Here is a 24,263-nt window from a genome sequence, read left to right as displayed (position 1 = left end):
CCACTTGATGGGTCAGGAGCCCATTTCTAACCACCAAGCTGAGGTTGGTCAGTCAGCATCAGAGGGGCCCACATTTCTGCAGGACTCTGGGAGAGAGTGTGTTTTATTTATGCCTGTGACTTTGACAGGTACAAAGATTGACAGTATGAACTGTGATTTATATTGGAAGTATAAACTCATATGGGGCTTTCCCGGTAGTGCTAGTGGTAAAAAACAAAACAAAACAAAACAAAAACAAACCCACCTGCCAATAAAGGAGACACAAGAGACATGTGTTCGACCCCTGGGTTGGGAAGATACCCTGAAGGAGGGAATGGCAACCCACTCCAGTATTCTTGCCTAGAGAATCTTGTGGACAGAAGAGTCTGGTGGGCTACAGTCCATAGGGTCATAAAGAATCGGGCACTACTGAAGGGACTTAGCATGCATGCACGCATAAACTTATATGAAGTATGCAATATGGCTGTGTTTTGATCTGGCATGGTTGTGTGTATTTTGGTGGGAATTCAAATTGTTTGTGTGATCGATCCCTGGGTCAGGAAGAACCCCTGGAGAAGGGTATGGCTTCCCACTTCAGTCTTCTTGCCTGGAGAATCCCATGGACAAGTGAAGCCTGGCGGCCTACAGTCCATGGGGTTTCAAAGAGTTGGACACAACTGAGCAACTAACACTTTCACTTTTCACTTCAGATTAGTTTAACTTAATACATAAATGTGAGTTTTTATGGGCATTCATGCATCAATGTTCAGCTGGAAATGCAGACCCAGCAGTCAGGAGAGTAGCTGCTAGAATAATTTGAATATTATCTGTGTAAAGGTTTGAATCCTGAACCTCTGTGACATAACTGAGTAAGGAAGTATAGGAAGAGGGGAGAGACTGAGAACAACTCAAGACTGAAATATAGAGAAGAGAGACAAGCAGCTTTACAGGAGAGATCAACAAGCAACCCGTTTGCTTAACATATTATATTGCTTTAAAAGAAGCAGAGAAATGAATCTAAAATATTTTAAAATGACTAAAATTTTGAGTATAATTTTGGGTACATCATCTTAACTCTTTGACTTTATTCCTACTCCAACCCCGCTCCTCACAGGTGGAAGAAGAAATCCAGACTCTGTCTCAAGTGTTAGCAGCAAAAGAGAAGCACCTAGCGGAGATCAAGCGGAAACTTGGGATCAATTCACTACAGGAACTAAAACAGAACATTGCCAAAGGGTGGCAAGATGTGACAGCTACATCTGCGTATGTGCCCTTGACCCTACCTTTTTCTAGAGAACCTAGGGGACACTTTGCTGCTTTTGTCTGGAAGCGGGGAGGGGTGGAAAGGGACCGAAGAGGTTTCTGCAGCTTTTGTCTATGCTGCATAGGGCAACCTTCCCCACCACCCCCGTTCTCAAGGGTATCTGAGTCTTCTCTAACTGGTCTTTTGGACTGTTCTAGGGTATAGAGAGAAAACCAGCCTCCTATGTGAGTTGAAGAAATAAAATCTAAGCTCTTAAAATGTTATATACTGACTTACCAGATACATACATGAGTCACTTGGTCGTCAGAATAGCCCAGTAGAGTGGGTAGTGAGATAGCCTTAGATAAGGAAACAGGATCAGATCAGTGTTGAGGTCACAGATCTCTCAAAGTCTGGAGGCACTGTTTGAACTAAGATCTGGCCAAGTACAGAGCCTTTATTTTTTTTAACCCTGCTCTATACATGGCATGAGATTCTCCCAGGTCACCGTCTCTGATGTGTGCCAATGGCAGACGACCACTCCTTAATCTTCTGGTCCTTTTTGGTCACGCGGTTTTTATACAGCATTATCAAAATGCAGCTTCGTTTCCCGAGTCTGCGAACGGTTCCCTATGCAGTCCCGTCTGCTGAGCCGGTGACCAGCAGCAGCAAGGCTGACTGCGTCCTAAGATGACAGTACAGGGGTACCCACCCGCTTTGTTCCCTTTCTATCCATATAAGTAGGCAGTGGGAGAACATGCAGGACGCCATTCCTTGTATCACCTGAAACATTTTCTCTTTTTCTTTTTTTTTGGTATTTGATCTTGACGAGGTAAGTAAAAATGCCTGAACACCCCTTTCTACAATGTGGGGATTTTAACCTCTTTGGGGTAAGAACCATATTCCTTTGTCTGTCTTAGTTTTTCCCTTCACTAATCCCTGCGTAGATGGGAGGAGGGAGGTGGTAAATTTTCTGCTTTTGTGCTACAGCAAATGTCCCACTCGAGTCATTTGAAGTGTTGTTACCTTTTATGTACCCTGTTGAGAATGCACCAGTCCTTATTTGGTAACTCTACATATAGGGAAAACTGAAAAATCTCTTTATGCTGCCCCAAATTGGTTTGGGTGATTAAAAAGTACTCCTGGATCCCACCTTGCTTCTGGTCCCTTTTTAGGAAATAAGTTGTGAAAGGAATGTGAGGAATTTGATTTCATTTTTGTTTTTTATTTAGCTTAAGTGAAAAAGGAAAAAAAAATAAAAGACATAGTTTCATTTAACCTCTGGCCCATTTTGATCTTGGCTTCATAACTGTTTTTAACTCTTACCCAGATTTCTTCAGCCTTGCCTTTACAGGCCTTTCTAGCTGTCCCAGGCTGCTGCAGAAGGTTGTGTTTGGAATGGTGGTTAAGTAAAAGATGATGTGATGATGTTGACTTGGCAGTCATGAAGAATTTTGGACTTTCTATTTTTTTTTCTCTTGAGAGTTCTCCAAGAGGTGGTGATCACTGAACTCTACGTAATGGAAATTAAAAAGATCGTTGTTGTTCACTTGCTAAGTTGTGTCCTACTCTTTGCAACCCCATGGACTGCAGCATGCCAGGCTTCCCTGTGCTTCACTGTCTCCCAGAGTTTGCTGCTACGTAGGGTCACAAAGAGTCGGGCACAGTTGAAGCAACTTAGCACGCACACATGTGTGTCCACTGAGTCGGTGATGCCATCTAACCATCTCATCCTCTGTCACCACATAATGGATATTGGAAAGGCTAGCTTACTTTCTTTGCTCTGTTCTTTTATGATTTAATATAGGTACAAGAAGACCTCTGAAACCTTATCTCAGGCCGGACAGAAGGCTTCAGCTGCTTTTTCGTCTGTTGGCTCTGTCATCACCAAAAAGCTGGAAGATGTGAAGTATGTCCTCATTTTTCCTTGCTTAATTAAGATGAGGCAGATTAAACTCTGTTATCGTGGTTGCATTTCTTTCCTGCCTGCTACTGGCTGATGTTGGACTCCCCCCCTGTTTGAGTGAGGAAGAGCCCTCCTTCAACCAGGACCTGAAATGAATCCCTAAATCCTTCTAGGCATAGCCTTCAAACTGATTATCTTATGAATACATTTAAAGTTGTTGAAAAATTCTGGTTGTGACCTTTCCTCCTCCTAGCCCCTCTTGATCACATGGGGTAAGTATGTGGCTGCAGACCTGTGGTTGTGAGCGGAGCCTGGGGTCTGGTGGGGATGAGCCGGGAGCACTGAGTCCTGCCTTCACTTCCGGGTGGTGCATCTTTAGCCCATGGTGTGCTTGCCACGTGCTCATTCGTGTACTGCTTTGTACCACCTATGTTCATGCCCAGGCCAAAATCTTGTTTGGAGCTATTGCTTTTTATTTTGCATTTTATTTTCAATGTGTTTGCAGAATTTTCCTGGCCATTTTGATACAACCACTTCAGAGTGCTTTTGTGTCCACTGGTAACCTCAGGCCACCCCCCACGTGGATTAAAATAGTGCTGAAAATGACAAATGTGGATTAAATTGGCTGTGCTTCTGTTGGCCTGCAAGATTTATGTGTTTTGTTTTGTTTTGTTTTTTTAAACTCTTCAGATTGCATGACCTTGTGTTTTCTTTTTGTGGGGAAAGTAGATGTTACAACCAGAATTTTGTTGGTTGAATAAGTTTGGTTAATTGGTCTTATACTTTGTACTAAAAGTACCTAATGACTTGCTCATTGTATTTGGACTATTATCATTTCAACACAATGTAATAAACACAGCTCTCTTAAACCCTTTTGACCATTATATATACTTCTCTTCGGTAAGCTGTTTTCTTTCTGTGCTAACTCCCGATTGTGTAGCCCTTTAGAATTCAGTTAAAACTTTACACAGCTCTTAAAAAGTAGGTTCTTTAATTGTTTTAGATTTACCAGAACTTCCTTTCTTTTTTAATGCTTACTCTGGCTTCTTGCAGATTGCAAGCCTTTTCACATTCCTTTAGGTAAGGAGAGTGTGAACCGTCACTGCAGCCCAGCTCTCGTCTAAGACAAGTGTGCTTAGGCTGTGACGCCACATTGGATGGTCGTGTTTGTCCACCACATAATCTTGCATTTTGGAATATCTTTTCTCTGGTGCATTCCTGTTTTCAAGGGAGGGTTTCTTGTATACCATGGGCAATGGATACATTAAAAGGAGAATAATTTGACACATGATTCAAGGGATATGGAAATGATTTTGACATTTTACTTTCTCTTTGTGTGTGTGTGTGTTTGGTAAAAAAGAATCAGCTTTACCATGGCATGCAGAATTCCTCCCTTTTAATGTCTGACTTTGTTTGTTTTTGATGCTTTAATTTCTTTGGTGCCTATGTCAGGATGTTGGAATCCCCCTTCACCTGGCTCCCATTATGCAGTTGTAACAGACGCATCTGTGCTGTCTCACAGTGTTAGTCTTTTTTCTTTGCAGGTTACTCTGACATTTTTTTTTTTATTATTATGGTAAAATATGCCTAAGATAATATACCATGATTCAGCATGTTTTATTACTTGTTTTGTTAGCTTCTAGTGTTTACTATTTTATTATTTCCTTACACGCGTTGTATTCTGTAACTCTGCACGCAAGGACATTTCATAGCTGCAAAAGGAGAAATAAAGTGTATCAGGCCAAAAAAGAAAGCACATTAAAAAGATGTCAGCCCAAGCCATCCCTTCTGGAAGGAATCTTTGTGATACTGAGCAAACCTCTCCTCTCCCTCCCATGCAGACTCTCTGATTATCCAATTAGTAGTTAGAGAAAACGAAGGTGGAAGAAGGTGTTTTGAGTATAAGTCGGAAAGTTAACACACTAGTCTCTATCTCTGTTCCTATTAACGTGAATTGTCTTCTCAAGCAGTCATTCGCTGTGGCTAGCATTGTGCCTTCTTAAGTAATCAAATAGGTGCTTATAGCTGAGGCTTTCTCTCACTTATCTCTGAAAGAGTAAGTCAGGGAGATAAACAGAGTGTTAAACTATTTATGGTTAGAATTGTGCTTAAAAAAAACAACAACAACCAAGAAATCAGTGATAGGAATCAATTCTGTATCTTTGGTGTTCAACTGAAAATGGCCTAAGTGCTTTAGGAAACTATTAAGAGAATTTTATCTAATGTTATGGGGTTGTGTGAGGATGTGTTCATTCACATAATCCATTCTGCTAACATTAAGGTGCACAGCGTGGATGGATCCAAAGGCTATAGCCTATGCCAGACACAGTTCTTATTAAGAAAGAGCTTAAAATCTTTGAGTGCATAGAGCTGGGGAAGGGAGTTGGGGTCCAAGAATGAGTTAAGAATGGAAGAGCCCTGGGACTTCCCTGGTAGTCTAGTGGGTAAGACGCTGCATTCCTAGGGCACAGCTTCAGCCCCTGGTTGGAGAACTAAAGTCCCGCATGCTGTGTTGTGGGGCCTTATTATCACTGTCTTTATTTATTTGGCTGCCTTGGGTCTTAGTTGCAGCCCTTGGTATCAACATTGTGTCATGCCACTCAGTTGTTGTGGCACTTGGGTTTCATTGCTCTGTGACATGTGAGATCTTAATTCCCTGACTGGGGATCAAACCCACATCCTCTGCATTGCAAGATGGATTCTTAACCACTGTCCAGCAGGGAACTAAGATCCCGCATGCTGTGTGGTGTGGCCTTGAAAGAATGGAAGAGCCCTGTTCATACCGGATTATAAAGCAACACTAGTTATAATATAAACAAAAATAAAAAAAACTATGTAAGTGCTGTTGAAGAAGGATTTCATCAGTTCATACCACCATTTTTTCTGTATACCTTTGAGAAGATTAAGCAAATGTACTTAAGTATGGCTCAGTATATGCTGTCTTATTAATTCACTGGAAATAATATGAGTTGGGCAGCTCTTTTCTTGCTGCTTACACAGTCACTTTTTTTCATTTCTTTTAGAAAATGCAATTATGATCATATTCTATCTACATTTTCAGCCTAGTTATTAATGAATAATGTCTTCTTTGTGTATCAATATATTATGTATCAGTGCAGGTCCTGGTTAAAGTTAGGTTTCATATTACAACTTGGAAGTGGGAGATATAAGAGAGCTACATTTTGGTTTTTTTTTTTTTAAATTTTGAGAGCTACATTTTGGAATTATGTCTTACAGGTTAAAAATTGAGTAAAGACCTTAGTGGTTGGCATCTGGTTTCAGGACCTAATGAAGCTCAGGCTCTTGATGTTTCATCTCAAAAAGAATCCAGTGAGAGACAAAGTGATAAATAAGAAGTAGGTTTGTTTAGACAGAAACACGCTCCACAGACAGTGTGGGACATTGCAGAGGCTGATGGAGAAGCTCTATACAGTCAGCAAAAACAAGACCGGGAGCTGACTGTGGCTCAGATCATGAACTCCTTATTGCCAAATTCACTTAAGTTGAAGAAAGTAGGGAAAACCACTAGACCATTCAGGTATGACCTAAATTAAATTCCTTACAATTATACAGGGGAAGTGACAAACAGATTCAAGGGATTAGATCTGATAGACAGAGTACCTGAAGAACTGTGGACGGAGGTTCGTGATATTGTACAGGAGACAGTGATCAAGATCATCCCCAAGAAAAAGAAATGCAAAAAGGCAAAATGGTTGTCTGAGGAAGCCTTACAAATAGCTGAGAAATGAAGAGAAGCTAAAGGCAAAGGAGAAAAGGAAAGATATACCCATTTGAAGGCAGAGTTCCAAAGAATAGCAGAGAGAGATAAGAAGGCCTTCCTCAGTGATCAGTGCAAAGAAATAGAGGAAAACAATAGAAGGGGAAAGACTAGAAATCTCTTCAAGAAAATTTGAGATAACAGGGGAACACTTCATGCAAAGATGGGCACAATAAAGGACAGAAATGGTTTGGACCTAACAGAAGCAGAAGATATTAAGAAGAGGTGGCAAGAATACACAGAAGAACTGTACAAAAAAGATCTTCATGACCCAGATAACGATGATGGTGTGATCACTCACCTAGAGCCAGACATCCTGGAATGTGAAGTCAAGTGGGCCTTAGGAAGCATCACTACGAACAAAGCTAGTGGAGGTGATGGAATTCCAGTTGAGCTATTTCAAATCCTGAAAGATGATGCTGTGAACGTGCTACACTCAATATGCCAGCAAATTTGGAAAACTCAGCAGTGGTCACAGGACTGGAAAAGGTCAGTTTTCATTCCAATCCCAAAGAAAGACAATGCCAAAGAATGTTTAAACTACTGCACAATTGCACTCATCTCACACGCTAGCAAAGCAATGCTCAAAATTCTCCAAGCCAAGCTTCAACATTACGTGAACTGTGAACTTCAGATGTTCAAGCTGGATTGAGAAAAGGCAGAGGAACCAGAGATCAAATTGCCAGCATCCGTTGGATCATTGAAAAAGCAAGAGCATCCCAGAAAAACATCTGCTTTATTGACTATGCCAAAGCCTTTGACTGTATGGATCACAACAAACTGTGGAAAATTCTTCAAGAGATGGGAATACCAGACCACCTTACCTGCCTCCTGAGAAATCTGTATGCAGGTCAAGAAGCAGCAGTTAGAACTGGACATGGAACAGCAGATTGGTTCCAAATGGGAAAGGAATATTGTCACCCTGCTTATTTAACTGCTATGCAGAGTACATCATGAGAAATGCTGGACTGGATGAAGCACAAGCTGGAATCAAGATTTCCGGGAGAAATATCAATAATCTCAGATATGCAGAGGACACCACCCTTATGGCAGAAAGTGAAGAAGATCTAAAGAGCCTCTTGATGAAAGTGAAAGAGGAGAATGAAAAAGTTGGCTTAAACCTCAACACAGAAAACTGAGATCATGGCATCTGGTCCTATCACTTCACAGCAAATAAATGGGAAAACAATGGAAACAGTGGCAAACTTTATTTTTTTTGGCTCCAAAATCACTTCTGATGGTGACTGCAGCCATGAAATTAAAAGATGCTTGCTCCTTGGAAGAAAAGCTATGACCAACATAGCATATTTAAAAGCAGAGACATTACTTTGCCAACAGAAGTCTGTATAGTCAAAGCTATGGTTTTTCAAGTAGTCATGTATGGATGTAAGAGTTGAACCATAAAGAAAGCTGAGCACCAAAGAATTGATGCTTTTGACCTGTGGTGTTGGAGAAGGCTTTTGAGAGTCCCTTGGACTACAAGGAGATCCAACCAGTCCATCCTAAAGGAGATCAATCCTGGGTGTTCATTGGAAGGACTGATGGTGAAGCTGAAACTCCAATACTTTGGCCACCTGATGCAAAGAGCTGACTCATTTGAAAAGACCCTGATTCTGGGAAAGACTGAAGGTGGGAGGAGAAGGGGACGACAGAGGATGAGATGGTTGGATGGCGTCACCAATTCGATAGACGAATTTGAGCAAAGTCTGGGAGTTGTTGATGGACAGGGAAGTCTGGTGTGCCACAGTGCATGGGGTTGCAAAGAGTTGGACACAACTGAGCAACTGCACTGAACTCAACTGAAAAGTTGAGTTAATGTCACTTTAAAAAATCATTTCTCAATCAAGGTGTTCTGATTGTAATCTGATTTATATATAATAGAAAATATATGAAAATATAATAGGAATATGTAAAACATATATAATAGAAAACATTTTAAAAACCTATCAAACCTATTAAAAACATATTAAAAAACCTACATCTTTTTAGGTGAGTGAGTCACAGAGGCAAATACTGACCACATGCCCTCAAGAACTGTACAAGGAGAGGAGCATGGGCAGCAGGCTTGAGGGTTTCCATCCGAGCTGCACGGCCTTTCTTCTCATGGAGATGGATGCAGGGGCCCCTTTTTGCCAGTGCTTGCAGTAGCTGGGTAATCCTGTTGACTACCCTTTGTTCCAAGTTCATGCTAAACCAGAAGACTTGTGGCGAGGATTTCAGTCTCTGATGGAATTGTGGACATTATGCTGACTTGCTTTGTTAGAGCCAGCAACAGTTTTGATTGTACTATTAATACATTATCAGTTAATAAGTTAGCACTTGAGGTGTAGATATTGTCTATGCCTTGGGTGGGTGAGTAAGGAAGAGGAAGAGGAGGGGAGGGAGAGGGAGAAGGAGAGAGAGGGAAAGAGAGGGAGAGAAGAAAGGAGGAAGAGAGAGAAGAGACAGAGAGAGAGAGAGAGATGTCTGTTTTTGACAACCTCACAATTAGGTGTCAGCAGCAGGCCAGAGGAGCCCTCTGAGGACAGACATCTTGTCCCCAGGTGGTGTGTTCATAGTCACTCCCCTGCTATTGGCTTGTTTTCTGCACATACAGGGTAAACACGGACTCATGCCTTTATTTTAGTTGAGAGAAACTTTAAAGGAGCATTTTCATTTCACTTAGTGCAGGTGTTTAATTGATGTTCATGTTATTAAGAGCATGCTGTAATAATTCAGCAGCCTCATTAGACAAATATTTCTGGTATGTTCAGGAGGAATTGCCTTTCTCTTCAAAGGAAACTGCTTTTGGCCTGTGAGTCTCTTCATGTAAGCCTCTAATTTTTTTAAATTGGTTTGGGGCTCATTCAAGTTATTCTAGACGATTCCATTTTGCTGAAAATTTCTACCACTTAATAAGAAATTATCTCTTTTGTTATAATAGGGTACCTTTTGATTTGAATTTGAAAAGGTTTTAAAAATTTTATTTGGCTGTGCCAGATGTTAGTTGCAGCATGTGGGATCTAGTTCCCTGACCAGGTATTGAACCTGGGCCCCCTGCATTGGGAGTGTGGCATCTTAACCACTGGACCACCAGGGAAGCGCCAGAATTTGAAGAACTTTAATGCACTTTCCTGTCTTTGATGCTCATACATCCTGATTTCAGTTGCTGCAGTTATTTATTCATTCATTCTTTAATTCAAGAGTATTTGTAGAATGACAGCTTTGTGCCAGGCACTGTCCTGGACTGTAGGGTTTGAGTTACCAACCAAAATAATAGCCGGGTGAAACTTGAAAGCTTTAAAGGATATAATCTTAGATAAGTATTAATGTGTGTTTCAGTTAAAGTCATCTGTAGGGACTTCCCTAGTGGTCCAGTGGCTAAGAATCTGCCTTGAAATAAAAATAAATGAAAAAAAAAAAAAAAAGAATCTGCCTTGAAATGAAGGGTACACATGTTCAATTAATGGTCAGGGAACCAAGATCCACATGCCATTGGGCAGTTAAGCCTGCACACCACAACTAGAGAGTCCGTGAGCTCCTACAAAAGATCCTGAATGATGCAAGGGAGATCCTGCATGCAATAACTAAGACCCAACACAGCCATCTACATAAATAAATAAAAATAAAGTCATCTAGAATAATAATATAATGGTAAACAGTTATAGTAGGCACTATTAGTTAGTAGGCACTATTAGTTTTTTTGATTTTTCAGATGAGGAAAACTGAGCCACAGAGAGGTTAAGTGACTTCCCCATGGTCACACAGCCATTCGGCTAAAGGCCAGGACTTGAACCAAGGCACACACGAGTTCAGGAGCCTGTGGTCCCCTCTGCCTTGTTCTGTCTCCCCAGGGCGATGATAGCTTAAGACTTCAACCCTCCAGCCACTGTCCGGCAGTTACTTTGGTTCATCACCTATGATCAAGAGATTATTTTGAGGGCAAAGGGCAATAATAATACACGGATGGCTCTTAAAAGCATGCTTGGCACACAGTATGCTTTGATCCATGTTGACCAGCCTCTCTTCTTTCTCTTGTCTTCCATTTGCTACATTCTTCCTTCTCCTTTTCCCCTCTTTAATATTATTAGGGATGAAGAGTTCAAACAACTGTGTAAGAAACAACAAAAATTTAAAAAGTCAATTCAGCTTTTTAAAAGAATAACTTCCAAAGTAAGAGTAAATATTAGATTGTAAAGTACTTAGTGTGTCTGAGTGAGAGTCAGGTTGTCCTCTTTGATTTTTTTCCTTTAGTGTTTTGAGGAATCCAGATTTACATTCCTGCTTTGATTATAGGTTACTATCTTTGAGGGTTGAAATCCAGTTGGAAAAACTTGCAACAAAATTTGCTTTATAGATGCTAGCTAATCTTCCCAATATATTAACATCTATTAGATGTTCTGGTCCAGCAGCAACGTGGCTTTTTGCTTTTGAAGTTTTCCATGTTATATTTGAATGTCAGGGAAGTTGGAGGTGATATGTAAGTTGAAGCAAGTCGAAACCTTGTGTAACCTTGCATAGGGAAGCTAGAAATGCAAAGACAGCTGCCCAATTGTTAGATTACAGACTAGCCACCGATAAAATAAAATTTCATCTGAATATGAGTTGTAGAGACGTTCAGGTAGAGAAGCCCTGGTTGGTCTTGAAGTTGATATGCACTCCTTCTTCTTGCTGCTGTGATGGTTACTTCAAAAATGGGAACACTTTGACTTTGTATTACTCTGATTTCATTCTCTGTTCTTTTTAGTCTTTTCTTATTGTGAAAAGTAACACATACAGAAATTCAACTCAGTGTTTATCACAAAATGAACACCTTATTGTAATCACTTCCATGCTTTTTGTTACACATTCGCACTTACACATATTTAGTGGGTGCCTCCTTCATGGTACTCAAATGTTTAAATTCTTTATCTGCCGTAGCTGCTGACTGAAGTGCAATACCAGCAAGAGTAACTTTATCATTATCCCATAAAGGACCCTAAAGTCCTCTACAGGAGATGCTGTACTATTTCTTAGAATTCTCAAAGAGATCATTTTTAACATTCTTTAAGTTATATCACAAACATCTTTGGCACCTGCTAGGGTGTTCATTGGTAGGACTGATGTTGAAGCTGAAACTCAAATACTTTGGTCACCTATGCGAAGAGCTGACTCATTTGAAAAGAGCCTGATGCTGGGAAAGATTGAGGACAGGAGGAGAAGGGGATGACAGAGGATGAGATGGTTGGATGGCATCACTGACTCGATGGACATGGGTTTGGGTGAACTCCAGGAGTCGGTGATGGACAGGGAGGCCTGGCGTGCTGCGGTTCATGGGGTCGCCAAGAGTCGGACACGACTGAGCCACTGAAGTGAACTGAACTGAACTGAGGCACTTAATAAGTTAAAAGGCCCCCAGATTATCATTTCTGCTTTGGTTTTCTTAGAAGCGTGTTGGTAGTTCTTTCCTATGATAATGTTGTAAAAACAAAATACTTTTTAAAAGTTGTCTATATTTCCAACATTATTGAGTCTTCTCCTAACTGTTTACCCTATTGGTCAGTCTCCCCTGTCCCCGTGATGTCCTCTCTCAGTGATGCTCCACCACCATCCTTCTCTTACCTAATCCAGGGAGGACCCCGTGATGAGTCATGCATAGCTCCCCACTGCTTTCCTGTTTTAATTCTTCATCCCCTGAAAATTCCAGGTGACATTTGCAATTCAGTTTTTCAACTTTCATGATCAGGACTTGTTTCTTATGGAGCTTAATCCTGAATTGACTTGTGCCCTGGATGTTGACTTCATAGTCAACTTGATGCATCTAGAATTAATTCACTTTTATGATCTTTCTCCTCACTCTGCCTTTGCCCTAGTTCCTTTAAACTAACTTGTCTCCTGGCTTAAAGGGACACAGAGCACACCAGATGGCCCCTGGAGGAAATGATCTTTTATGTAGATGCTTAGGGACAATGACTGTCCATTTCTGAATTTGTACTTACTTTATCCACCCATTTTCTCATTTTGTTGATACTATGGAATTCACTGTGTGAGTCCTGTGGACAAATGACATCACAGGCTTAGCCACTATGTACTTTCTTCTACCAGAATTTGATTATTTCTGCCAAAATGTTCTAGTGAAGAGTCTTTTGGTTAAGAAGAAGAGAAAACTGTGACTTTGCTCACCTAAAAAGGGAAATGCGTTGCACAGAATGAAAGTTGTTTTGGAATTCAAGGCAAGGAAAGGAAGCAAGCCCAGGCCCATCCAGACTAGGCCTGCAGGTTGGAAAGCTGTTAGAAGTCAAGGTAGCTTCTAGAGCCCAAAGAAACCAAGAAGCTCTTTTCTCTCCCATTTGAGCCCTCTTTTCTGCATGGTCATCTCTCCTTCCTTTCCTCTTCCTCTCTCTCTGCTCATGCAAATCTTTCTTTGGGAATTGGCTTCCTCTGTATTCTTACAACTTTTACCTGTTACCCAAAAATATCTTCCTCAACATCAAAACCTCCACGAGTTTGTAGCTCAAGTGCCTACCACTAACTGATTAGTGCCTTAGTATTTTTAATTACACGATCCCAGGATAAGAATCTTAATTGTATCAAATAGTTTTGTTTTTCTTTTCATTCAGTCTAAACAATTTGTAGATTATCAGAAGACTAGCTTTGGTGGGTGGAACTCTACTGGTGGTAGAAGGTGGCTTTGGGAAGGTGGCTGTGGCAATAGAGGCAACTTCATGTCAGGTCGATTTCTCTCTCTCCCTCTGTTCTTGTCTTGTTGTAACAAAGATTTGGGACGATAGACTAATTACAGCTCACAGAGACAGGATTTCTCAGTTCCTGTCTCAGTGTAGCAAGGATTCGAAACAATTGACTGGTTACAGCTCAGTTACAGTTCTTTTATTAAACAGAGGGGATAGTACATTCCCAAGACGTGGGAGCAGGCTGACCCCAAAGGAGTGGCAGTGAGCACTGTCTGCTTCCCTTTTTATACCCCCTGTCTCCTCTTGATCTGCTCTGTGCAGAACAGGGCTTGTACCCACCACCAGTCAGGAAAGGGAATGCATATAGGCGTATGCTCAAGGCTGATTGATAACTGCAAGTTGTATAATGACAGGGGGCCAAATGTTATTTGAATGGCCTTATAAGGACATTTAGTTTAATTAAGAGCAAGTACAGGTTTCTTACTGGGAAACTGACTACTGCTACTAAGAAGTGATATGTCATTTTAAAGTCACTTGAAGTTGTCAGATAGTGACTCTGAAACCTTTCTGTTCTGGTACTAAATGTGTGAGAGAATGATGGCTGCAGGGACTGTTCAGTGGTCTCGTGTGTGTGTGTGTGTGTGTGTGTGTGTGTGTGTGTGTGTGTGTGTGTGTACGTACATACATACCTATATGTGTGTGCTTTATCTTTTGAGGGGAGGTGGTGAACACTGGATTAGGAGTTCAAAGACCTAAGTTCCATTTATGATTGTTATGACCTATAAATTATTAACTCTTGAGCCTTGATGCCAGATGCCTTACAGGTACTGGTGAAAGCACACGACAGTTTTCAAAGTGCTATAAAAATGCCAAGTTGATTTATTAGCTGAATTATGAACTACTGGAATCAGATTGGCTCATGAATAAAAGTTATGTTGTGCTAACTTTGATCCCCTCCACCTCAAAAAGCAAGTAATTCTTTATGGTGCCAGAAGAACAAGATTCTAGAAAACTAAGTTTTGTTTGCTTTTTATAATATCTATTCGCCACTTTACTAACTCCATTTCTGTCTCTTTTTAATGCTGCCTCTTAGCATACGCTCCATTCAACACTCAATTAGCATGCCTGCTATGAGGTAAAGTATATTTTCACAAAATGTAGTTGGTCTGATGCTTTCTTACTTTTTATCCAGATGTTTCTCTTGAACTGTTCCGAAGTAGGAGCTAGAAGTCCGCTCTAAACAAGCTGTGAAACCTGTTACCAGCTTTCAGTTGGTCCTCCCAATGTTATTAGGCTGGTGTAAGAAATCCACTAAATGTTTGTGATTTTAAAAAGGAATTATTATTTCTACTTTATTTTGTAAATGTGTTAAATTGTTTCATTCTGGAATCTGTTTAATTAAAAACAAATTGAACACTGCTCATCTGGTCACCCTTTTCTTTTCATGGATGTAGGTGGCCCACCTCCTCTGTTCACATTAGCTTTAGTTACAGTCTCCCTTTCTCTCCTCCTCCCCATTTCTACTTCCCTCCTCCCATTGTGACATCTGGAACCAACTGGGATCTGATGCTGTGTCCTCTTCCATCAGTAAGCACTTTACTGTCTCACCTGACCTCTCTATAGAGGCAGAGGATTTTTCAACAGTGTACACTTGACTTGAACTTTAGTGTCCATCGGGACTATCTGGAGGGTTTGTTACAAGTCCCGCTTGGTGGGCCTATGTCGACTTTCTGATTCTCTAAGCCTGGGGTGGGACCTGAAAATCTGCTGTGCTAACAACTTCCCAAGGGCTACTGATACAGCTGGTCTGGGGACCACCCTTTGGGACCGACTGCCCATCACCATGGTGGGAAGGGGGAAGCCCATTTTTCCTTCTTCTCATATTTCATCATGGTAGTAGGAAGTGTATTGGAGGTCAGGTGGATAGTATAAAAGCTTGGGAAACCCAGGAGAAAGCGACACACAGGCACTGTGATCCTCCCTAACATGGATGAGTGTGAAGGCACAGGAGAGGCTTCCTGTGGGCTTGGAGGGCCTCTGTTCATTGGGGCAGCTTTGTGAAGTGGCCAAATCCAGCTTCCTGCTCCTCCCTTCCTTTTGGTCTCTGTTTCTCTGTTATGCTGCTCCTGAGAATCAGGATCTCTGGTGTGGAACCTCCTGTGGTTTGCTTGTCCTGCCCTCCTGAGCTGACATGGGTTCAGGTAGAAATCTTGCCCGGCAACATATGAATTTAAACATTAGTTCTGGACTGTAGCACTTTAACCAAAGTCAGACTGAGCTAACAGTGGCTTTTTCTTATACGGTGACAGGTTGGTTGAGGAATTGATAGACTCAGTGTTGTACCTGACTTTGTTCCCTCTTCTCACACATATGTTTTATCTGTATGTCTAACACTGGCTCTGTTCAAAGAATCAAAAAGATTGTTGTAGAAATCTTAGAACAGAAGTTGATAATCTCACATAATAAGATACCATTTGTATGTATGCCTGTGGTACAGGTGTTACATATGGTTTGTGTGTTCTTTTGCTGATTGAGAATAATGGCGAAGGGGAATATAGTCAACTAATAATGTTTTCTGAATTGTTGAAATTTTTGTTCAGTGTGTGTAATTTTATTATCTGTTTTTCTTTTCTCTCCATAGAAACTCTCCAACTTTCAAATCATTTGAAGAAAAGGTCGAAAACTTAAAGGCAAGTAAAGAAATGAACAGGGTCTTTCTGTTATCTTGTTTGGTGCCTGAACTTTCTTTGTTGTGGGTAGATTATTCAAATTAGAATTTCCTTTCAAAAATATTTAAAGAACTTTAATAACTTTAATCCTTATCTTATTAATGGATATTTAAGGTGATATATTGGAGAAGGAAATGGCAACCCACTCCAGTATTCTTGCCTGGAGAATCCCATGGACAGAGGACCCTGGCAGGCTACAGTCCATGGGGTCACAAGAGTTGGACACGACTTAGTGACTAAACCAACCAAAGTGATACATACTCTTAATAAAATTTTTTCAGTATATATTGTAGTATGACAGCATGAGTGCTGAAAAGAAATGTATAATTTTTAAAAGTAGTACTTCAGAAGTTTGTGTTGCTTTTTGTATTATTCACTTCAAATACTTTTGTAATTGGACAAAATATAATACAAATCTCACTGTAGAAAATTAAAAACAATATAGAAAAGCACAAAAAATAAAACACAAAAAAATTGTCCTACAACCCAGGGACAGTGATATGTTGTAGGACTATACTGTTACACTTTAAAAAAAAAATTAACTAGGGACTTCCCTGGTGGTCCAGTAGTTAAGAATCTGTCTTGCAATGCAATGGACTTAGATTAGATCCCTGGTTGGGGAACTAAGATCCCACATGCTGTGGAGCAACTAAGCCAGAGAATCGCAATTAGGGAGTCTGGGCACCACAGTGAAAGATCCTGCATGACACAAGGAAGATCTTGTATGCTACAACTAAGACCTGATGCAGCCAAATAAATATTTTTTTAAAAAAAGAATTAACCATAAATCATAAACATTTTTCTGTATCATTAAGTATTCTTCAGTATTATGTTTAACCGCTGCTTGCATAGCCTTATAATGGATGTTGTTTTTTCAGTCCTTAATTATTGGACATTTTTATTATTATGATGATGCCGTGGTGATCAATGATGATTCACTTTTATTTTTTGATTGCTTTGATTTTGGTGAAGGTGGACATTTGCCCATAATAATCAACTTTATGAATTTGTAAATTGCATTATCTTCAAGATTATATTTGAAACTATAAAATCATCAAGGATCACAAGTGATGAGAAATGATGTTTTGTTCCCATCCACTGTCCAACCTTCTCCACAGAGTTTGTGCAAAGCCCATATGTTCATTTTTTCCAAAACTAATTCTGGTAATTATGGTGAATATCTTTAAAATAAAATATTTTAAGTAATAAACTTAAAAACAAATTAAAACTAGTATCTTAAGTATTAAGATAAAACTGATATCTTAAGTATTTCATATATATCAGCTTTAAAATACTCATATTTTATCTTTCAGAATTGTAATGAGTCACTTCTTTTTAAATGCAGCTTTTTAAAATTACAGAATCAGGGTGTGCTAATAGAAAAAAACCAAACACTGTATCACAAGCTGGATCTTTTTTTCTTGCATATAGAAACACTACTCCCACCTTTTCTCTTTTACATAAATGTGTTTTTCAAAAAGGAATCATACTGTACACACAGCCCTGCAACTTGCTCATTTAATGCCCCCAGCATGCATGCTCTAATGAATCCACAAATGCAGGCCCCTGTTCTTTTTGCTCACTGATGCTTTTCAGTGGCCTGGAAGAGTCCTTGACACACTGCAGCTACTTAATACATATTTGATGAGAAAAAAATACATCATAGTCATTATTCTAGGTCAGTACCAGAGGCCTGCTTTATTCTTGTTAATTCCTACTTAGGTATTTGAAAACAAACTGTGCATTCCAAGAAGTCAAGGTTTTACTCTGATTCAGTTCTCAAAATTTTAGGAATATCATAGTCTCTCCTTGAAATCTACCCTGAGTGTTAGTTTTTGAAATGATTAGCTGGAAAACCAGGCAGGCTCCATTCTTTTAACAGTGAAGAGGAGGAGAAACTTCCAGGTCATTACTAGGTACTTTCCTCCGGAGTATATTCAGACTCTATAAAATCAGTTTTTGAAATATGACTAGGCACCATTCAGATTTCAAAAAATGTAATTTTTTAAAAGCATATAATGTATTAGACAAATATCACAAAGGAAGCTGTAAAATATAGTTGTATGATTGGGATATAGTTTTTCCTAACTTACATTGATATTCAGTTAAACATGGGGTCTACTTGTACTTTCATTTAGGTTTTGGATTGAGTCATTAGCTGTGATTCTTGAGCATTTGCCATGTACCAGGAGATGAGTATTGGGCACTGGGAATACCACAGTGAGCAAGAGTGACACAGATGCTTTCTGAAGATGTTGAGGCAATTAAATGGCCAATGAAAATAAAGGGAGGGTAAGGGCTTCCCAAGTGGCTCAGTGGTAAAGAATCCACTTGCAATGCAGGAGAAGGACTGGAGAAGGAGACAGGTGGGAGGAAGGTGTTGTGATCAGGCCAAAGTTGATGGCATGTGAGTTGAGCTAGTGCCAGTGGGACAGAGTTGAGAGAGATTTAGAATTTAGAAGTGACAGACAAAAAGTTAGTGATTGACTGGATGGGGAACAAGATGGGGAAGGACCAAGGATAAGAAGGCAGTCTGACTGGGAGGTGCTACTGGCCTTGGAGTAGGAAGGGACCAGTGGTGGGGAGGAGTTATTTTAGACTTATAAATTGCAAGAGGTCTTCTTAACATTTTCTTATAATTAAGGAATGTTTTAATAAATTTAATAACCATACAGTAGACACAAGTTATGCAAATTTTTCAGACAATTCAAAGATTTTGGATGGGAGGCCAAAAAGAATGAGAGAGAAAATTTCAACTAGATTCCCACTGTTAATGAGTCTGTGGCCAGTCATGACTGAGCTAAGAGCATTATTTGTGTCTGGGAAACATACATGTATTTCTTTCCTTTGTTTTACTCAATAATATTTCACAAAATATTATCTAAAGAGAGTTCAGTAGATTCTTTAGCACAACAGGTCTTATAAAATTCTATAAACTTTATATTTATAAAGATAAATTTCCCCGTAAAGAACAATAAGCAGATAGGGGGAAAAAGTAAAGGGGTAGAATTTACCAATTTGAATATTTCCAGCATGGAAACTGCATAAGTTTTTCTATGAAACCGCATGGAACATGACAACAGTACTAAATTCTGTACAAATATAATAATCACTGAGCTCTCAGGCTCCTGGTTTATTTTTCCTTCAAAGTAAGATTTGAGTTACTTTATGCAGAGTCAGCGAAGTGTGTGTGTCATAACGTCTCTTCCTTTTTGAACTTTTCAAAGTCTAAAGTCGGGGGAAACAAGCCTGCTGGTGGTGATTTCGGAGAAGTCTTGAATTCGACTGCAAGCGCTAGTGCTACCACCACGGAGCCTCTTCCAGAGCAGACACAGGAGAGCCTGTGAGCCTCCCACCTTTGTCCTGCTACTCACTGCCAGATGCTGCAAGCGAGATCCAAGCACATCTTGTCAACGTTCATTGCCATGAACTTCCACCAGATGTGCTTTTGTTGAGCTTTACATATTCCTTTGACCAAATAGCTTGTGGGTTGAACAATGTAAAAGCATCTTCACTCCTATTCCTGGGAAACACCCTTTAATGTGCATTTCAGGCCCTTTATTTAGGAAATATCACGATGAAAACACATCTAGTACCTGGGGATCCTCACTAGAATGATCTGAGAAGCTGTGGGTTATCATAATTACTTACACAATTGCTCTGGGTGTGGGCTACCAATTTGATCTTTGTCTTCTATACAGGTTTCTGTTTTTCCTCTTTGAATCTGTATATTTGATTCCTAGATTAGACTGTTCTTTAAAATGATCTGCATCCTGGTTATTAAAAAAGTTTTGGCGAAATGTTCTTTACCTCCGAGGAAAGAACTATCAGCTACACAAAATATTTTTGAATATCGTTTGGGGATAAAGTATCTGATATCTTGGGTGCCTGAAGACACCAGACTAAAGAAATCTGCTCTGTATTCAGTTTCTTATAGTTTTGTAAGTGACATTACGTACAGTAATTCCAAATCCTAGGTGACCTGAGAGTGGAGCCCTTTGTTTATCACCATCTGTGACAGTAACCATTTGAGTGCCATGGTTATTATGCCACTTATAGCTACTTACTTTTCACCAGATTAAAATTTTAGTTTTGGAGGAAATTATAAGGTAACATTCTAAATCAAGCATATTGTATTAACAATAGGTTGAAATTTGAACACTGTCCTCAAACATACAGTTCCAAAGCCTGAAAGTTTTTTTTAGATCTAGGCAGCTGAAAAGTGCTAAAATCAATCACATTAGGGGAAACACTGTCTTCATTTAATTCACTTAGCAGCATTTAAAATAAGCACACCAAGTTATATGACTAATATAACTTGAAAAAATTTTATACTAAGGGGTTGGTGATAACTCCTGAGGATTTCATGCATTAATAAAAATTAACTCATCATTTTCTACTTACTTGTTTTCAGTTTGTTAGAAATTACAAAATGATACTGTAGGCATAGCCCCCTGTTTTGAAAAGTGTCAGGGCTGAATGAACTAAAGCCTCTGGAAGTATCTGCATGGAGGCCAAGGTACTCTCATTAACTCTAGCAGTTACTTATTCATCACCACTATCTTTTCCTTATGCTGTATATGGTTATGGCCTACAATGTTGTATTTGTTATTTATCAAGTTGTGATTGTTTTATTATTGTTTATGCCAAATGTTAATTGCCAAGTTTGGAGTGACCTAAAACATTTTTTAAAAGCATGACTAGATTTACTTAGGGATAAATTATCTTATGAAAACCAAATCTGAAAAGCTACAAGTGTTGATTGTTATGAAGTACCATGCTGCCCTTCTTGATTGCTGGAGCTTTTGTGAGCACTTCAGATGCAATTGAAACTATGCTCTATTACATGTGAAAAGCTTAATAAATTCTGTGTATCAGTAGCACAGGTCTCAATATTTATTATGAGACCAATGGTCTGGAAACAGCTTGTTGTATTACATAATCAACTGGTACCCAGGCTTTAAAAAAAAAAAAAAAAAGACAATTTTTTACCATCTGCTTTATATCATTGCTTCATGGTATCAGACTACCATAAATTATTTACTTGAAAAGGCTTTAAGGCAAAGGTTGTTGAAGCATTGTCCCAGAGGAATCCATGTGTATACATTTGTCTTTTAAAAGAGATACTTTGGTTACTCAATAAGGCTGGTAAGTTATTTTTTCAACCAATTAGTCTTTCTGTTGCTTTTATCACATCTTTCATCACATTGATTCTTGGATGTCCTGCCCTGTTACTGTCTTTTTAATAAGGCAAAATGGAGAAGATGGCGCATTCTTTAGTTAAATGAAATATCCTCAAATCTCTTTATTTTATGGGAGAAATGATAGAGATAGGGTTGGAAGGTGGGATGGGTGTATGTGGGTACTGGTGATGGTCGTAAAAGAAGAAAATGGAGAAACACTTTTATAGACATCTACCTGTAACTTAATTTAGAAATGATCTGATCTATGGCAAAGCACTCTGCCTCTAAAGAAGCAACAAAAAAGTAGAGGGAGAATAAATGTAGAAAAATACACATCAACTTAGAAATCTTATTCCAAGTAGTCTCTGTGGAAGATCCAATATTACAAATTCACAGATACTTAAGCAATTTAGAACACAGTAATTACTAAGAACACCAGAGAGGGATTCTGGTTATTCTACTGTGTTTCTTGTTTGACACTAGAAGAACATCACAACAAGAGTGAGAGCTCAGATACTTAAGGATTCAAGAAGTGTGATAGAAGAAAACAATTCCTAAAATTATCCCCTTCTTACAAAGGAATGTCCTTAATTTATGGAGCTTGTGGGAAAAAAAGCAAGAATTCTTACACCTATGAAGCCAAAGTAATCCAAGGAAAAGAGTAGAAACCATTGGATTATTTTAGTAGTAATTCAAACTACTGAAATAGAGGGGGGGAAAAAAACCACATTGAATTTGGACTATTTCTGGATCTGTTAATGAAGAAATACTACTGTTTATTTTGTGTGTGTGTGTATAGTATTTGAAAACAATAAAAATTCTATAATTTGGGCATGAGTTCTTTTGTATGTATTACCTATTTGCTGAGGAAAGGGGTAAATCCATTAATTATACAACTTCTCTCCAGACCTGTTATATCCTGGATATAGAAAAACCAGGAGTAGCTGTATGGAATCAATTTATCAAACAAAAAAGCTACATGCTGACTACACAAAGACATTTGTAAATGACTTTTTGCTCAGTTTGTGCCAGAGATGCTGCATAAGGCCTTATGTAAGAATTGCATGTTTCTTTATATTAAGACCCAGATGACAAAACAGATTTTTACCCATAATGGAGAGATACTGGGCCATTAATTAGTGAATTGTCCCATTGTAATTGGATTAATTATAGAGACCATTTGGTTTTCAGTTACTAAGAAAGCATTATCACTTTTAAGTAAACCTACAAACCATAGATTTCAGTTACCATGTTCTGATTCTGAAATAAAAATGAACCAAAATTAAAAGGAGCCAAAAGAACTCACATGCCTATCACCTGCCAGGACTTCATACTTAAATGCTGCTTGGCCACCTTCACTGTTAACACTTTCCATCCCAACATGCTTGAAAGTTTTCCCCTTGGTTTCTGGAATTCTTTTCTCATTTTCCTGTTTGACTATTCTCTGGCATTCTCTTCTTCCAAATCCTTAAATGTTATGGCCCATCTCTGGTCATCTACACGATTTCCTTAATGATAGCATTCACCTCTATGGTTGAAAGGACTTATCTTTACAGTTATACTCATCTCTCTTGCCAGTGTTATCACTAGCCCCCTTTTCCAGGTTTTCTTGTATGTTTGAAAGGCATAAACTTCTAAATCACCTTGTGATCACTTCCATCTAGCCACTAGTAGCCACCATTTGAGCTTTCAGTAGGTGACGGGCATTTCACACCCACTTCCTTTAATTCCTCACTCAAGGTTGTCATGCTATCATCACTTTATAGATTACAGCCAGCAGACAAAAAGCCAGGACTTGAATTATATTTTATTCACTTGCCATCTGCCATTACTATTTTTACAAAGCATACTAACAATTTGCAAGCTACATGGGAAAAAAGCAGCTTGTATTTTTAATAAATCAAGAAGGAAGGTGTGGTTCAAGGAATCGGAGCAGGATCAGAAGGGGCCATGATGTTAAAATACTGCACATAAAATACTGTTAAAATACTGTACATAAAATAAACAATTTATGTACCAAAGGAGAGAACTCACCTGGAGCAGAATTTATCTTATGCTCTCTACTGAATTTAAGGCTTGCCATACAGGTGGCTAGTAATAATGTCATGTGTGATTCATACAATTATGCACTATTCTAAGGTTAGTTCCTTGGTATCTCTAATTTTCTTGAGGAGGTCTCTAGTCTTCCCCCATTCAATTGTTTTCCTCTATTTCTTTGCACTGATCACTGAGGAAGGCTTTCTTATCTCTCCTTGCTATTTGTTGGAACTCTGCGTTCAGATGAGTATATCTTTCCTTTTCTCCTTTGCCTTTCACTTCTCGTATTTTCTCAGCTATTCATAAGGCCTCCTCAGATAATCATTTTGCCTTTTTTGCATTTCTTTTTCTTGGGGATGATCTTGATCCCCGTCTCCTGTATGATGTCTTGAACCTCCATCCATGGTTCTTCAGGCACTCTTAGCAGATCGAATCCCTTGAATCTATTTGTCGCTTCCACTGTATAATCATAAGAGATTTGATTCAGGTCATACCAGAATAGCCTAGTGATTTTACCTACTTTCTTCAGTATAAGTCTGAATTTGGCAATGAGGAGTTCATGATATGAGCCACAGTCAGCTCCCAGTCTTGTTTTTGCTGACCATAGCTGCTTTTTCAGCTACAAAAACAGAATCAATCTGATTTTGGTATTGACCATCTTGTGATGTCCATGTGTACAGTTATCTCTTGTGTTGTTGAAAAGGGTGTTTGCTATGATCAGCATGTTCTCTTGGCAAAACTCATTAACCTTTGCCCTA

At 39.2% G+C, this 24,263-nt stretch overlaps 1 protein-coding gene across 5 annotated transcripts in view; it reads left to right on the top strand.

Moving 5' to 3' along the window:
• Nucleotides 1–22,305, top strand: part of TPD52 (tumor protein D52) — a 119,258-nt gene extending 96,953 nt beyond the window's left edge. For 2 of the 5 annotated variants that reach the window (XM_043879216.1, XM_043879213.1), the window contains exons 3-8: nt 1,094–1,242; nt 3,030–3,131; nt 4,182–4,208; nt 14,650–14,691; nt 16,198–16,246; nt 19,513–22,305. In XM_043879216.1, the coding sequence (XP_043735151.1) occupies nt 1,094–1,242; nt 3,030–3,131; nt 4,182–4,208; nt 14,650–14,691; nt 16,198–16,246; nt 19,513–19,632 (489 nt within the window). In that variant the 3' untranslated portion in view covers nt 19,633–22,305. Of the gene's footprint in view, nt 1–1,093; nt 1,243–3,029; nt 3,132–4,181; nt 4,209–14,649; nt 14,692–14,748; nt 14,777–16,197; nt 16,247–19,512 lie in introns of those variants that run through there. The other 3 variants (XM_043879214.1, XM_043879215.1, XM_043879217.1) reach the window with 3 other exon arrangements.
• The last annotated feature ends 1,958 nt before the right edge of the window (nt 22,306–24,263 follow it).

Source organism: Cervus elaphus, chromosome 21 (genome assembly GCF_910594005.1).
Source record: "Cervus elaphus chromosome 21, mCerEla1.1, whole genome shotgun sequence".
Classification (NCBI taxonomy): Eukaryota; Metazoa; Chordata; class Mammalia; order Artiodactyla; family Cervidae; genus Cervus; species Cervus elaphus.
This window is presented reverse-complemented; position numbering and strand designations above follow the sequence as displayed.